General features: G+C 36.1%; 1 protein-coding gene across 3 annotated transcripts in view; it reads left to right on the forward strand.

Annotated features, from left to right (window-relative positions):
- The window catches only part of LOC108552576 (partitioning defective 3 homolog), a 134935-nt gene that overhangs the window by 26340 nt on the left and 94972 nt on the right, over positions 1–13623 (forward strand). The window contains exon 1 of one of the 3 annotated variants that reach the window (XM_017907195.1): positions 7771–7837. The exons of 1 other annotated variant lie outside the window; for it this stretch is intronic. Coding sequence is in view for 1 of the 2 variants with exons in the window: in XM_017907193.1 (XP_017762682.1) it covers positions 13313–13331 (19 nt within the window). In the remaining variant the exon portion in view is untranslated. Of the gene's footprint in view, positions 1–7770; positions 7838–13001; positions 13332–13623 lie in introns of those variants that run through there. One more of the 3 variants, XM_017907193.1, reaches the window with a different exon arrangement.

The raw sequence follows: 13623 nt of genomic DNA on the forward strand, positions 1-13623 counted from the left end.
AAAATTCGTGTGTTTTGCACCGCATTTACGAATAAAGAATGATCCCAGCGATGGTGTCACGAAAAATTATACTTCTCGGCCAAGGGAATTCGAAAGTATACTTGCAGTAAGAGTGTGGTCGATACGAAAATAATGGCGAGGAGAAAGCGAATCGAGAGATTCTGTGCCGAAATATTTCGGATACCGGCACGTTCGCGGTGTTGAACGTGGTAATTAGCATAACGACTAGAACGTATGTAGAGTGAACCGCGAAAGGTTAGTTTAACAGCCACGCCATTGGTACTCAACCATGAATATGCATGCAGCGGTGTACGGCCGGGTTCCACGTGAAGGAAGGCACGATAAAGCGTACACGGTTCGTTAAGAACGAATTTTTCGATCCCGATAGTAATTACATCAACTGAGAATAATAATGCCGGCTTTTTTCATCGGCAGTTTATGCACTGAAAATTTTTCCACGTTCCGCGGCTATTGCAATTTGAATACATTTTGGATCGGTTACGAAATCGGTGGGTTTTCACTGGTAGCCTGATTGCGTTTCGAGATTGAGATCACGAAGGAGATCGTAAAGTATTCCATATGATTTATTGCAACTTGCGTGCAAACTTGGATTTCCTTTTGAATTTCGTTTTGAAATTTGCATGTTGTTTTGCATTCTTAGATCTGACATAGTGATTTTCAATCAGGAGGCTGTAATACTATTATGTGTGCAATGAGAATTTTGAAAATTAGTTCCTTTTAGAATTAAGTATTGTATAGAGACCTATATAATGTTACAAAAATATGAAAGGAAAAAGAATATAAAAAGTATAACTGTTTTAATAATTTATTTTCAATTAAAGCGTACAATGAAGAAGAATATTTGAATTCTCAGACTGGGATAAATAATTTCTTTTTGATTAGGTTATTTGGTAAGATTATAATAGTATTACGATATTTATATGTATCATTGACAGTTATATTAACCAAAATTTAGTAAGTTTGATTTAGTAAAGAATTTTAGTAATTTATAGAAATAAGCATAAAATTTATTATTCCTTTATTGAAAAATTAATCGAAATTATTAATTAAAGGCATAATATATTTTTTTATCTCCTACTGTAATAATTTTTAGGTGTGTCGTGAAAATTTTGAAAACATCGTGTACCTGACTATTTTGTTAGAAATACTAATCTCTTTTTCTCCTGATTATCAAATTGAAATTTAAAACAAGGATGGTTAGCATTACTAATCAAAATTCTACCTCCTCTTTAATTATACGAACAAAAAATATATTACATTTTTTCGTGAGAATTTTGGAAACATACACCACATATTTAATATCACTATAATTATTTTTTTTCATATATCAATAAAAATTCGACCTACATTTTTTGTTATATCAGCAAGAAACAATCCTGTGCGTTGTTATTATTATTTCTCCCTACCAAAAGTGAATCAAAATTGTACACCATTGCATTTCCCCTCCCACAACACGGACGAAAACACTCGACCCCACGCTATTTACTCACAAGCATCCATCTCTTTCCCATAGATCGTCCCATAAATCGAAAAAATAAAAAGGAGGAAGAATCGAGGCAATTTCCACCGTCAATTTTCTCCCTTTAAACCGATTGAATCTTCACGGATTCCCATTTTCGTCGTGTCATCTCTCACTTTCGTGGTGCTGGCAGACTCGAGCAATTAGTTCACGCCAGACGAAAAGGTTGGAAAATCGCAGCTCCGTCTACGTGAAATTTCCATTATCCGGTTTCACGCGCCAGAAAATCGGAATGTTCGATTTCTCTGGCTCACCCTGTATAAAGCTACATACACAGACGGCCAGAGGAAACGCGCACACTCGTACACTGTTGAACACGCACGTAGGCCATGCCGAGGGCATAGTTACACGGCTATTCCAGCGTGGAATGCCTGGCATGTCGCTCTCGTCAAATGGCCAGAAAATAAAAGGACTAGCTCGGCCGCGGCCTTGATAGAAGGTTTCCACCGGGCACCGGGTTCCCTACGGTCAGCTACCACGATCTCCGAGGGGTCAGCTTCCTCGAAGATGACAAGATATGAAATACGCCGGCTGCCGCGTATCGTAGTCGTTCGAATATTTCTTCGTTCGCGGTGCTAGCAGCGAAACAGGGCCCTCCAAGTGCCGAATCGATCGATTATACGCTCATAGAGATAAATAGATGGCCTGATGGTAGGTACGGTTGATCGATGAAAATCATTTTTTTCCGCCTGCCGCATGGAAATTAGGCTTGACCATGATGGAACTGAGGAATTAAGCTTCCGATGTAACGACTGGCTGCAACTATAAAGGGGAGGGGCCCGGCATGTGTCGTTATGGTGATGTATTTTCCATGATTTCCGCGAGGGATCGATAATCTTCTTTTCAGCTTGGATGACACGTTCCTTTTGGAATTTTGATTGTGCTTAGTGTGAAGCCATGAAATCGTGTATGTCGATGTTTTGGGGCTCGAAGTGAATTTTTGGGGGGAAATATTTTAATATCAGTCGTAGTTTTTGATAGTTACTTTTTGATCGTGATAGATTAGTAGCCGCAGCTCTAGGTTCTGAGGATTATTGCAGTGTCTGTTGTATAATACTTGTATAGTTTTAATTTTTAGTGTATTATTGTATTATACTTGTATAGTAATTGTATGGTACTTGTATAGCACTTGTCTAGTACTTGTATAGTACTTGTGTATTACTTGTATAGTACTTGTATAATACTTGTATGGTACTGTTGATCTTTGAATCCTTCTCTGACTTGTAGTTAGTATTATAGTGTACTATCTAAAATTTTTTAAAGCTTTTTAAAAGTGAAAATTGAAGAAGATTTACAGCGATTTATATATTGATTTAGGGATTGTAATTTTAAACGTCACTTGGAGAGAAAAAGGATGAAGTTTATTAACACTTTGTGCAATGATAGCAGGAAGCTAAAAGAATGGAAAGTGATAGAAATAAAAATACAGTCGAAATTAAGAGAGAGAGGTACATACAATTCACCGAGACAAAGCCTTTAATGAAAATCCTATACGGAAGTATCTCTCGCATTTGAATAACGATAAACATTAATCAGGGTGTCTATAAATTCCACGAAATTATATATCTTATACCATAAAACACACGCTGAAATAAAATCATACGTACTACCATAATAAATCAGCATCCTCCTCCTTTATTATTCTCCACTGGCTAAGTACCTCAATACCTAATACAGGCCAACAGTGTGTTTTCGAGAAACGACAAATATTATTTCGAATATTCATAAATTTCACAAAATTACATTTGTTGTGTTACATAAAACACTCAGTAAAATAAAATCATTTGGATATCTCACGATAAATCAACATTTTCTCTCTTCTATTATTCCCTGCAGAGTAATTGTTCTAATATTCACCACTGTCAGCATATACACACACAGAATACACATATATTTTCACAGAGGCATACACATACGTATAATATATATATACACAATAATATAAATTTACAAATACATATACACACACGTACACACATAAATTTGCAGCATACACACACATACACGCACATAAATTTATAGACACACATACACAGAAATATAAATTTACAAATACATATACACATGCATACACGCACACACACATATATATACTTGATATATCGTTCCACATTTTGTGCATTCTCTCTCTCTCCCTCACTCAAAATTTCCTTGATCGCTGCATCCGCGTCCGCTAATTGCCCGGAGGAAGGCTCGATACGTTCCCGAGGAGCGCCCGGTTCACCTTGCGACGCGATACCAGTGCCTACGACCCTGGCCTTGATAGTGCTTCCGACGGAACGTAGGATTCCGATCGGAGTGGCTCTGCCGCGAAGCGCCCGAAGGGTCAGCTTTCTCGTGACACGGGAATCGTGTGGATAGCGCTGGAAAGCTGCGCAGAGAAAATCCACACGGTCGTTCTCGCGCACGATCAGCCCGCCTGTGTCGTTCCTCCGTGAACACCTTTTGCACCTGCGTTCCCCTTATCCGGTATCGGCGCCTTCAGGTCTCCCGCGATCAGAAAGCGTATATACGCGAAGGAATCGATACGAGATCTGTAGAGGCGGAGGATAGGAGGTCGGTGTACCCTGTTCGCTGCCTAGAACTGGTACGCCTGTTCGGGACGACCGATAGAAATCGTTTGGTACACAGCGAGCGTGCCTATGCCAGCTTCCTTGTTTGGATAACGAGAAAATCGCAACGCTTGAATGGGGCATCTCTGCCTCGAACTTCTGGGCTATCGTTTAGCTCTCATTGTTCGCGAGGCTACTCGCCGGGCTACCTCGCGCGAAAGAATCCTGCCAACGGCCAATTACCGGTGTGCAGCGCTGCAGTTTGCACATGGCAGGAATGATAGATCCACTTTCTGTAACGCGATTGTAAAGATAGGTCATGAATTTTTCTTATTAACCGAAAGTGTTGCACCGATAGATGGGACTTGCGTGACGGAGAAAGTGAATAGGATATATCGGTGGCAAACGGGATAGAGAGATATAGTACTAGTCATGGAATCAGTGTTAGCTATGAAATACTATGACTTATCCTGTTATCGTATCAGGAGAATAGATTTTAGGAGTATCAAGGCTAGAATCAGTGACTATTCCAAGAGTACACTCTCAGAGTTTAGGAGATTGTACGTTACATTGTCTACAGTGTAGTTGACCTACCTTTCCTGATATGGTTCTAACGATAGGTCACGAATTTTTATTATTAATTGGAATAGGACCAAAAGAAGAGCACTAAGGTACTAAAGTAGACAATGAGATCAATGTTAGCTGACTAACACACGGTGGGAAGAGTGCTGATGTAACTTAGCCTACAACTATAGCTGAGACTGTGGATTCCAAGAATATCAAAGGCGGACTTGGATGAAACAGAATGCAGACCATATCTCTGTGGCAACATTCCAGCAGTATATAGTACTCTTCTTTAATATAATTGCGAAAATAGGTCACGCGTAGTTTTAGTATTGATCAAAAGTATCACTTCTACAAATGGACTGATATAACATGATGCAACAAAGAAAGTGACGAGGATCAGAAGCGATGCAGTACTGGTATAGACATAGGATCAATATTAACTGTGTATTAACCTAAGATACAGTGGGTGCTGATGTAACTTAGCCTATCATTACGTCAAACGTATAGATTTCAATAGCACGAGAGGTGGATTCAGATGGAGTGAACAAAATATTCCAGTTACGTCTGTGCTATCCCGAGTGCAACTCTGGAGCTCCACACAGTACCTTCCTGGTTCGATCGACGTTCGATGCATCGCTGCGTGCACCGTATTTGTTTGCTTTTCGTGAAAGTTGTTTGAATGAATGGATCTATGCCGCGTATTCGCTACGTGATACTATGTACCCGTTGAACAACGTACCAGTGGTTTTATTGATTGTTTGAGCGAAGAAGAAATGTTTTTATTAGCATCGTTTATTAGTAAGCGATAGATGTTTGCTTAGAGAAATATATCTTGCGTTTATGTTATAGCAAGATGTCTTGTATAGTGATGAACAGAAGTGGTAGAGCTAAATATCTTTCTGCAATAATCTTCATAAACGTTAATACGCTGTGAATATGTGCCTACTTTCATTTAAAATATTGTATCTTCTCAATGAAAGATTTTAATATCCAATCAGATAATATTTGGTACGCTATTAGCAATGTCTGCTACAAATTTAGTGTGCTTCATAATAGTAAAAAATAATGATAAGAAGTCTCGGTATAGCGTTAAGCCATCTTTTGATGCGGTAACCCTAAGACAATTTGCCACGTAACAAACTAGTGCCACCACGGTCCGTATCTGCAATAAATGTGAATATTATAAGTACCGTATATATGCTTGGATTATTTTCTTATTTTACTGGTATATTTCTGAAACCTTCTTGTTATATATATCAAACTATTTTAAGCACTTCGATTTAATTTTTATATTTCAGCAAATGTAAACTTACGAATACTTCAAATACCTGTATGAGTGTAAATAACTTCCAAGTCATTCAACTTTACGTTACCTTCTATTTTTCCACAGACAGACCATACTGTTTTCACAAACACAATGCGATCATATCGTGAACTTATAAATCTCTCAATTCCAGCTCCGAGATATTCCGTTTCTTTCGCGTGCGTTCCCGACCTTAGTCATTAGCATAGTCGGGAACGCTAGGCGAGCTAGACAATGATCGCCATTTGTATCCTATATTTGTTATCCGAGACACGATTCGACTTCTGGTGAACACAGCTCGTGGCAAGTACCCTCTATGGTATGCCAGGATCGATTATATCCATCTAACTTCGAATTCCACGAATTAACCGTGTTCAGGTGAACTCACGCGCGAAAATGCTCAGGCTAGATCAAAGAGCCCCGAGGAATGCTGTTAGGCCCACGACTGGGTTCATTCGTTACGTGTAATTACTGATATCATTGAACCGAGCCACAGCCGAATGGTATCGGGCTTGTTCGCTAGAGTACGATATAAATTAAGTATTCAGTTGTTCCGCGTACACATAATCGAACGTGTTACATAACAATCGGTTTGGAGCGTGATCTAATCGCCACGTTTCGATACCTTTTACCTTTTGCACGTATCTAATCTGTAATTGAATTCGAGAAAGGTTTACCTGTATTTTTGTCACTTCGAGGTAAAAGATCTCAGGTATGCGTTTTTCATATGCGATTATATAATATTTAGGCACGTGTTTGGGAAGAAACTGAGGGTGGTAGTAATGAGGAGGAAGGGGGGGGGGGTAATACTGAGTCCATAGACGATTTATATTTGAGAAATGAGAGGTTTTATAATTTAGTGCAAATACTGATAATAATAAATAAAAATAATAATTTGTGAATAATAAAGTAAGGAACTAATTTTTTATTTGGATTTTAACTTGGTATGTGAAATAAAAATTTAATCGCGTAATTTTGTGCACTCGGAAAATGTCATTAAAACTATAGAAAATCTGTGTATAATTATTTCTACTTAACTGGCTAAATGGCCACGCCATAACTGAGAAATAAGTTTCTCATAATCCAGTCAGATAATAGCCAATTTAGTGCGTGTGATAATAAATAGGGAGAATAATTTGTGGATAATAATAAAAGAAGTTATGACTCTAAATACAAAAATTATATTTTTCGCAATTCAGTGTAGATAATAGTTAATTACATAATAAATCGACAGAATAACTTTTAGATAATAGCCTTATACTTCTGTGTACAGAAATTTCAATAAAACTTATTATTTTATCAATTAAAGGTAAAATTTGTGGAAAGAATGTGATTCTATATTAAAAAATAAGTCGAAAACGAAGAACAAAATTTTTTGATTTGTGGCTTCGTTTTCGAGAAAATCGAGGCTAAACATTCATGGGATGCGCGTTTTTTTATTCTATATACCTAAGGCTACGAATTTCACTATGGATTCTTTGTATTTACATTTGTGAACACTTTTAACGTTTCTACATGAACATTAAGTAGATCGAATATTAAAATAACATAAAAAGATTTTTTAGAATAGTGTTAGGGAAAACTAACTTATAATAAAATCCCTAGAATTGATATTTAATTAAATTGACGCGCACCCCATGAATTTCGAACTCGATTTTCTCGAAAACGGAGCCTTAAATGAAAAAATTTTATTCTTTCTTTTCGTCTTATTTTTAGGTGTAAAATCATTTTTTACCTGTTTGTATCGCCAATTACTTAACACGTTATATATTAGGTAATAATCAACAAGATTGCATGTCGTTTTCATTTCAGGTATCGTAGATCGAATGTGCATATGTAAACGAAGATGGAATGCATCAAATAGAAAGTGCAATTGTGAGTACAGTGAATGCATCGTTACAATGTTTGCCTTATTAGACTCATATACGGTTTCACTTGTGTACGTGTGTGCATGTGAAAGTGATTAACTTCTTTCTGCATATGGCTTGCTAAAGAAGTATCGCATACCACATTCGATTATTTGTCATCGTAATTTATGCAATGAGGCATTTCGTTTGCAAAATATTAATAGTCCCGTATGGCCGTTCTTTAATTTTATTTTATTTATCGTTGCTTAAATATATAGTGCATTTATACCGCATTTACATTCCTTCAAAGTAATCGCGTGTGCCTATAATTTTATGGGTGTTACTTGATCGTAATCGTGAATTAAAAAGAACTTGAAATTGGATTGCACTATTAAAGAAATACATTATGATCCACGTTTATTTACGTTTCGTAGAAATAATAGAGAATTCCTATCCGAATGGAAAATCTGCTTTATTATATTTTTAATACCCATTTTCATTATCATCTTATTATCAACCGTTTCCATTATTATTATAATACCACAATTTTTTTTTATTTTTCGATGCATATTAAATTATTGTAATGAATAATAATTATAGTAAATAACTCTACATCACATAATGTATGTTATTAAGTAATATACAAATAAATGTAACATAGTAAATTACAGTATTATTATAATTATGTATTTATAATTATATTATTTAATAATATTTAATTACAATTATTCCACAATATTTTCACTATATAATAATTGAACAATCGTATAATTGGTATTAATAACATTTAATTCAATAACATTAAATAAGATTAATACTAATTTATCAATACTATTAATTATAATAATAATATAATTTATTGTTAACATTTAATACCATAATTCACTAATATTTAATTATAATTATTTATTCAAAACTCGAACTTAAACTTTACAAAAATTCCTTTTACAATTTTTCAACAAAAATTCTTATCACCAGCATTTATCATTATTGTCCACTAATTTTTAATTAATAAATATTATTCATCCAAAATCTAAATTCAAAATTTTACAAAAATTCATACTCTTCCAACGAATGATCTAAAATATCCAAACAAAATTCCTATAAATATTGATAGCTCTCTAAATCCTCACATGCAGGGATGTACCATCGTAGTCTTCGCGGCAATGGGTGCCATAATCGCGCCATACACGAGCCGCGGCAAATTTTCTCCGTTTTCCCCCCGACTTCCTGCTCCCCTTTTAATCGTTCCTTTTCATTTCTGGAATTGGACGGGGGCAAAAATGGCAAGCGTGCAGCCTTGGTTCGCAAGATCGTTCCTCTTAAATGGGCGTCCTTAAAACTCGGGGTGTTAAGAGGAGATAAAATAGCGGGTATGACTTTTCGCGTGGCTACATCTTCGTGCTTCGAGTTACTTCGTGGAAAACATTCTGGCTCCTGGTGTAACGACCCAACGAAACGAAACGCGTGTAATTATGGAACATCCATGAACGCAATTCTCCGCTGTTATTCCCGGTGGAAAGTAAGAAAGTTTTTAACCCCTGACACGTTCTGACGTACCCTCGCCTATGATCGAACGTGTTACGCGAATTTGTTTATTCGTTTGTTCGTGATGAAGAGCTGGATAGTGTTTGGTTTTTATTTTGGACAAAGTAAAAATTTCTGGGCATTAATTTAAGTTAAATTTATGTAAAAACAGCATTACAATAATTCAATATTGGAAAAATTGAGAAATATGATTTATTTAATTAGGAATTAATTAAATATTCTTTATTCCTAATTAAGGAATATACAAGTGTACTAAATATTTATTAGATTTGTAAAAATAAGTGTAAGGGGTTGTTTGGAAGTTAATTTCAAATTTTTTAAGATTCTCTCTCCAATTTGAAATTTTTCAAAGTTTCGAAACATTCGAAAGTTTTGATTTTGTCTTGTGAGAGTAATATTTTATTCTCACTTCACCCCCAAAAACAAAAGAGAACATCATTAAGTACTCAAAGAATTTGTTTTCCTTATAGATTTAATATTTTCCCTCATTTTGAAAATATCGAACCACAAGAGGGAGAAATAGAAAGTTTCTTCAATTTCTGGATACATCGACATCTCGTGACACCCACCCCAAATAAAATATAAATTTTTAAATTCATTAATAACCAGAAATTAATCACATGGGGAACAATAAAAGTAAAAAATTATCTAATAATCATCCCTTTGGAATATTAGAATTAAAATATCGAAGAATCCAATAAAAGTATGATGGATAAGGTTATGGACACCAGCTCTGTGCAGTTCAATTAGCAATAAATAAAGTCTCTTATTTAAGGCGTGCAAAAAATTGTGCTTTCTGTGCAATATATTAAAGCAGGTTTAAAATGAATACATTCCTTCTAAGGTTTTCTTACATGCTTCCTTAGATTTACGAGATCCTTCGAAGATCCAATAGGGTCTTCTTCTTCGCAGCGCGCCATCTTGGATTCCGCGCAGACTTCGCTACTCGGCGCGCGAAAACGAGCCCCGAGAGAAATTCCGAAAAATTCTTAAAAAATCGTTGCACATGGACAGGGGATTTTTCATATGCACGTCATGGAAATTTAAACACGGTCTACCGATTTTAGAAAGTGATTTCATCGGGTATTTTTATCCGACGTGCAATAAAAATTCGAAATGTTGCACGTATTTATTCCGCCTTGGCCGAGGTATCGCGTAGAAAATATTTTTAACCGGTGACTAAAACGGGTCATTTGGTTCACGAGCGTCTGCCTTGTTTTAAAGTACCATTAAGAAATCGTCGTAAAATTTGCGATGCCGTTGGTCGTGGCGAGCTATCAAGGTAACGTTATTCCGAAACGGTGAACCGGAGGCTTCTCGTTGCAAAACCAATTTTCTTAAATACCCCACAGCGAGATTATTCATTTGTTAACGAGCTGATCCGTCATTGGGCGTGCTATAATATAATATCGTAACGCGATCCGATACAATACGGTATTATTGTTGGTTTCAATAACGGTAGACGTCGGCGTTAGAGCGGCCGTAAGCGATGTTAATGATGCATGGCGTGCGTTATAATCTTCTTATCGCGTAATCGGCTCCTAATTTCACATCGTGGAAACGGAAACTGTTCGACTTGCAACAAGGGCTCGTGGAGGAAAAAGGAGATGAGAGATTCGTGTAACGTTGCGCGAAGATAGCAAGGCATTATGAATTGTGCAAATGCGACCTTGATTTAATATTACAGGTTATTAATGTTAACCGACTTGCTACGTCTCCTTTCGATTAATTCGTTCTTCGTATCCGTGTTCGCAATTTTCTTCACGCGAGAAGTGGCACGGTTAAAGTTTTTATCGGGATTGTTTCTGATATTGGTGATCAGAGAGATTAAATTTTCAGGCAGTTGGATGGTTATGTGATATTTGTGGATAGAAATGAATACCAATATCTTCCATGTTTTCTAACAATTGACAAATTAATATATTTATATAATAATATTTTAATATTGACAACAATTCTAAATAAACTATTTTAAACACAAAGATTGACTCTGTCTTGAAAATTCTGTTCTCTCTCTCTCTCTCTCTCTCTCTCACTCTTATTAACTCATGTTTACTCTATGACGATTCTCACGTAACTGTTTCATTCTGCCACATTCTTTTAAACATTTTTTATCAACATTCACACTAGACTCCACTCGCACATATTATATTTATACCTCAATACCATTTACACATATAAAACCAACACTCACACTCTCATAAAACCAATACTCTCAATATTCATGAATTCATATTAATGGAGAGTATGGGGCAAAATTGGAAGTTCCGTTTTTGAGAATTTTGAGATATATAATGTGTTTATATGTATTTTATATTTATGTAAATAATGAGAAATTTTTTAAATAAGTTTTTGGAGATTTTTATTCACACAGGACATTTATATACATTTAGAATAAGAGTAATAATTATGAGTGGTTGTTTTTATACACTTTTTTGAGATTTTGTTTGAATTAATGTCTATTTTTAGAAGCTCTTAGAAGTTTTGCACAGGATATCATTTTAGTGGAAAATGGGATTGTAGAATTGTTACAATCACAAAGTGATACTCTTACTATTTCTAATTAGTGTAAGTTTTATTCATAGTCATTGAAAAATAAATTATTTGAATATTAGTGCAGTGGATGAAAATTCCTTTCGTTTCAAGAAACTCAGAATACGTTTTGTACTTGAAGAAATTATCGTTTCACTTATTTCTCTTTCCTAATACCCAATTAGAATAAAAAATGTCTTATCAGATTATAAATAATATAGAATTTATCAAACCTCATTTCTTTATTACTGAACTTTGATATTAAAAATTGATTTCTTTAATAAAATTCTTTTAATATTTTTATAAACGTTCGATATCTTCAAAATTATGAATTGAAGTATATAATACCATACAGTGCGACACAGTATACATTATACACAAGTAATCTTCAACCAACACAGCACCTCAAAGATGAACAAAAATTGTTGACACACGCAATATCTGATTATTTAGTCCAAGCCACTAACCTCTTACCCTTTAAACTGCCAAATAAAACCCTCCTCAAAAGCCATTGAGCTGCAAACAGAATGCTTAAATTAATTAATTTACGTGTGTCATAAACCAACTTTAAAAATCTCTGCAACACACCATTAAAACGATGTACACTACATAAACAATATCTCCTCCAATCACAATAAATCACCGTGTAACCCTAACCGAGCTCAAGTACGAACTCAAAATCAGACGACACGACAGTCGTATAATAAAACTCTCCGTCTCCAGACCCACTGTTTACACAAAGCCAACACAGGAATGCAAAAAACGATTTTAACGCACCAATCCGACGATAAGGTACCAAAACGAACGTGCCAGTTTTCACGTGCCGTGATATAGTAATAATATTATAATAATTTTCCGATATAATATCGCACGCGGGATATTGTAATCCAAGGAAGGAATCCAAGAATTCGTCGACCTTTCGTTCGTAATACTACCCGCGCCATTGCATCGTCGATCGCAGCAAATTGCACGGGCCGCATTTTCCTCGCGAAAAAGGCCCCCGCACAGGCGCATGCGCGCGGCAACGGCGGCAGGTAATCGACGGTCCCCTGACAGGCCGATCGTGAAAGGTGCTATGTACACGCGACGTTAATTGCTGACAGTGTGTATTTCCGAGTTTTAATAAAGTGACGGTCGTTAAGATCGCATGGCCAGTTAACTTCTTGCTCCCGTCAACCGGTCTCGTTACGTCGCGATGCCTCGTGAATTCTGGAATACCAAGGCTGGAAACGAGATCAGCTAATCCACTTCGGAAACCGACACCGTTCAGCTACCTACTTTTCCTCGGCCAGCTGTTAGTCTTCTTGAACGGATAGTTCCGTGGCGAAATATATCGATAGACTGTGCTCTCAGTCCAGTGATATTATTTGCTGCCAGAATTCGTGTCTGTTATGATTGGGACCTGGTTGCCTGAGAGTCCCCGATGGCTTGGCTTGATACTCGTGAGTAGTGTTTTGGTTTTCGTCGCTTCGCTTCTGGCTGATGTGTGTTCATTGGGACGTTTGGTATTCTGGAATTTGAAAATTGTAGACTATAGTGCATAACAAGTGGAGATAGCATACTCTATGATTTTCAGTGTTTCTTGGGTAATTTTGAAGTGTAAGAGATAAAAGAAAATCGTGTGATTATAAATCAAGTTCGATTTTACAGAGGAAGGTTAATACTATAGTTGAGCAGTTGATAAAGATATTGTAAAAAATTACTATACTTAACCCTTTGCACTCGAGAGGCGCC

The sequence above is a fragment of the Eufriesea mexicana genome, unplaced genomic scaffold, assembly GCF_001483705.2.
Source record: "Eufriesea mexicana isolate 0111107269 unplaced genomic scaffold, ASM148370v2 scaffold7286, whole genome shotgun sequence".
NCBI lineage: Eukaryota > Metazoa > Arthropoda > Insecta > Hymenoptera > Apidae > Eufriesea > Eufriesea mexicana.